At 66.2% G+C, this 284-nt stretch overlaps 1 protein-coding gene across 1 annotated transcript in view; it reads left to right on the plus strand.

The window, feature by feature from the left end:
• LOC104076092 (ras GTPase-activating-like protein IQGAP3) overlaps positions 1-284 on the plus strand; it is a gene marked incomplete at both ends in the record, with an annotated part of 6,667 nt that overhangs the window by 1,337 nt on the left and 5,046 nt on the right. Inside the window, one exon of the mRNA XM_009576820.1 lies at positions 195-276. Within this exon, the coding sequence (XP_009575115.1) occupies positions 195-276 (82 nt within the window). The remainder of the gene's footprint in view (positions 1-194; positions 277-284) is intronic.

Below are 284 nucleotides of genomic sequence, written 5' to 3' on the forward strand. Positions count from 1 at the left end.
GCTCCCGAAGGCTTCCCGGGGAGGTGTTGCGGAGCGCGGCACCATCTTGTCCCGTGTCCTGGTGTTGCAAGATGCTTTTTTGGGGAGAAGGATGGGGCGTCTTGGCGAGATGCTGGGGGTCCGAGGGTCCACGGTGGGGGCGGCCGCTCGGTCTTCCTCATGAGCGTTCACGGTGGCACCGTGCCTTGCTGCAGTCCACGCCAGGAGCCCGCCGCTGAGCATCGTCCGGCGCTTCATCCACTTGCTGGAGCAGAGCCAGCACGCCTTCTGGGAGGAGTCGGAGG

Source organism: Fulmarus glacialis, unplaced genomic scaffold (genome assembly GCF_000690835.1).
Source record: "Fulmarus glacialis isolate BGI_N327 unplaced genomic scaffold, ASM69083v1 scaffold40414, whole genome shotgun sequence".
Taxonomy (NCBI): domain Eukaryota; kingdom Metazoa; phylum Chordata; class Aves; order Procellariiformes; family Procellariidae; genus Fulmarus; species Fulmarus glacialis.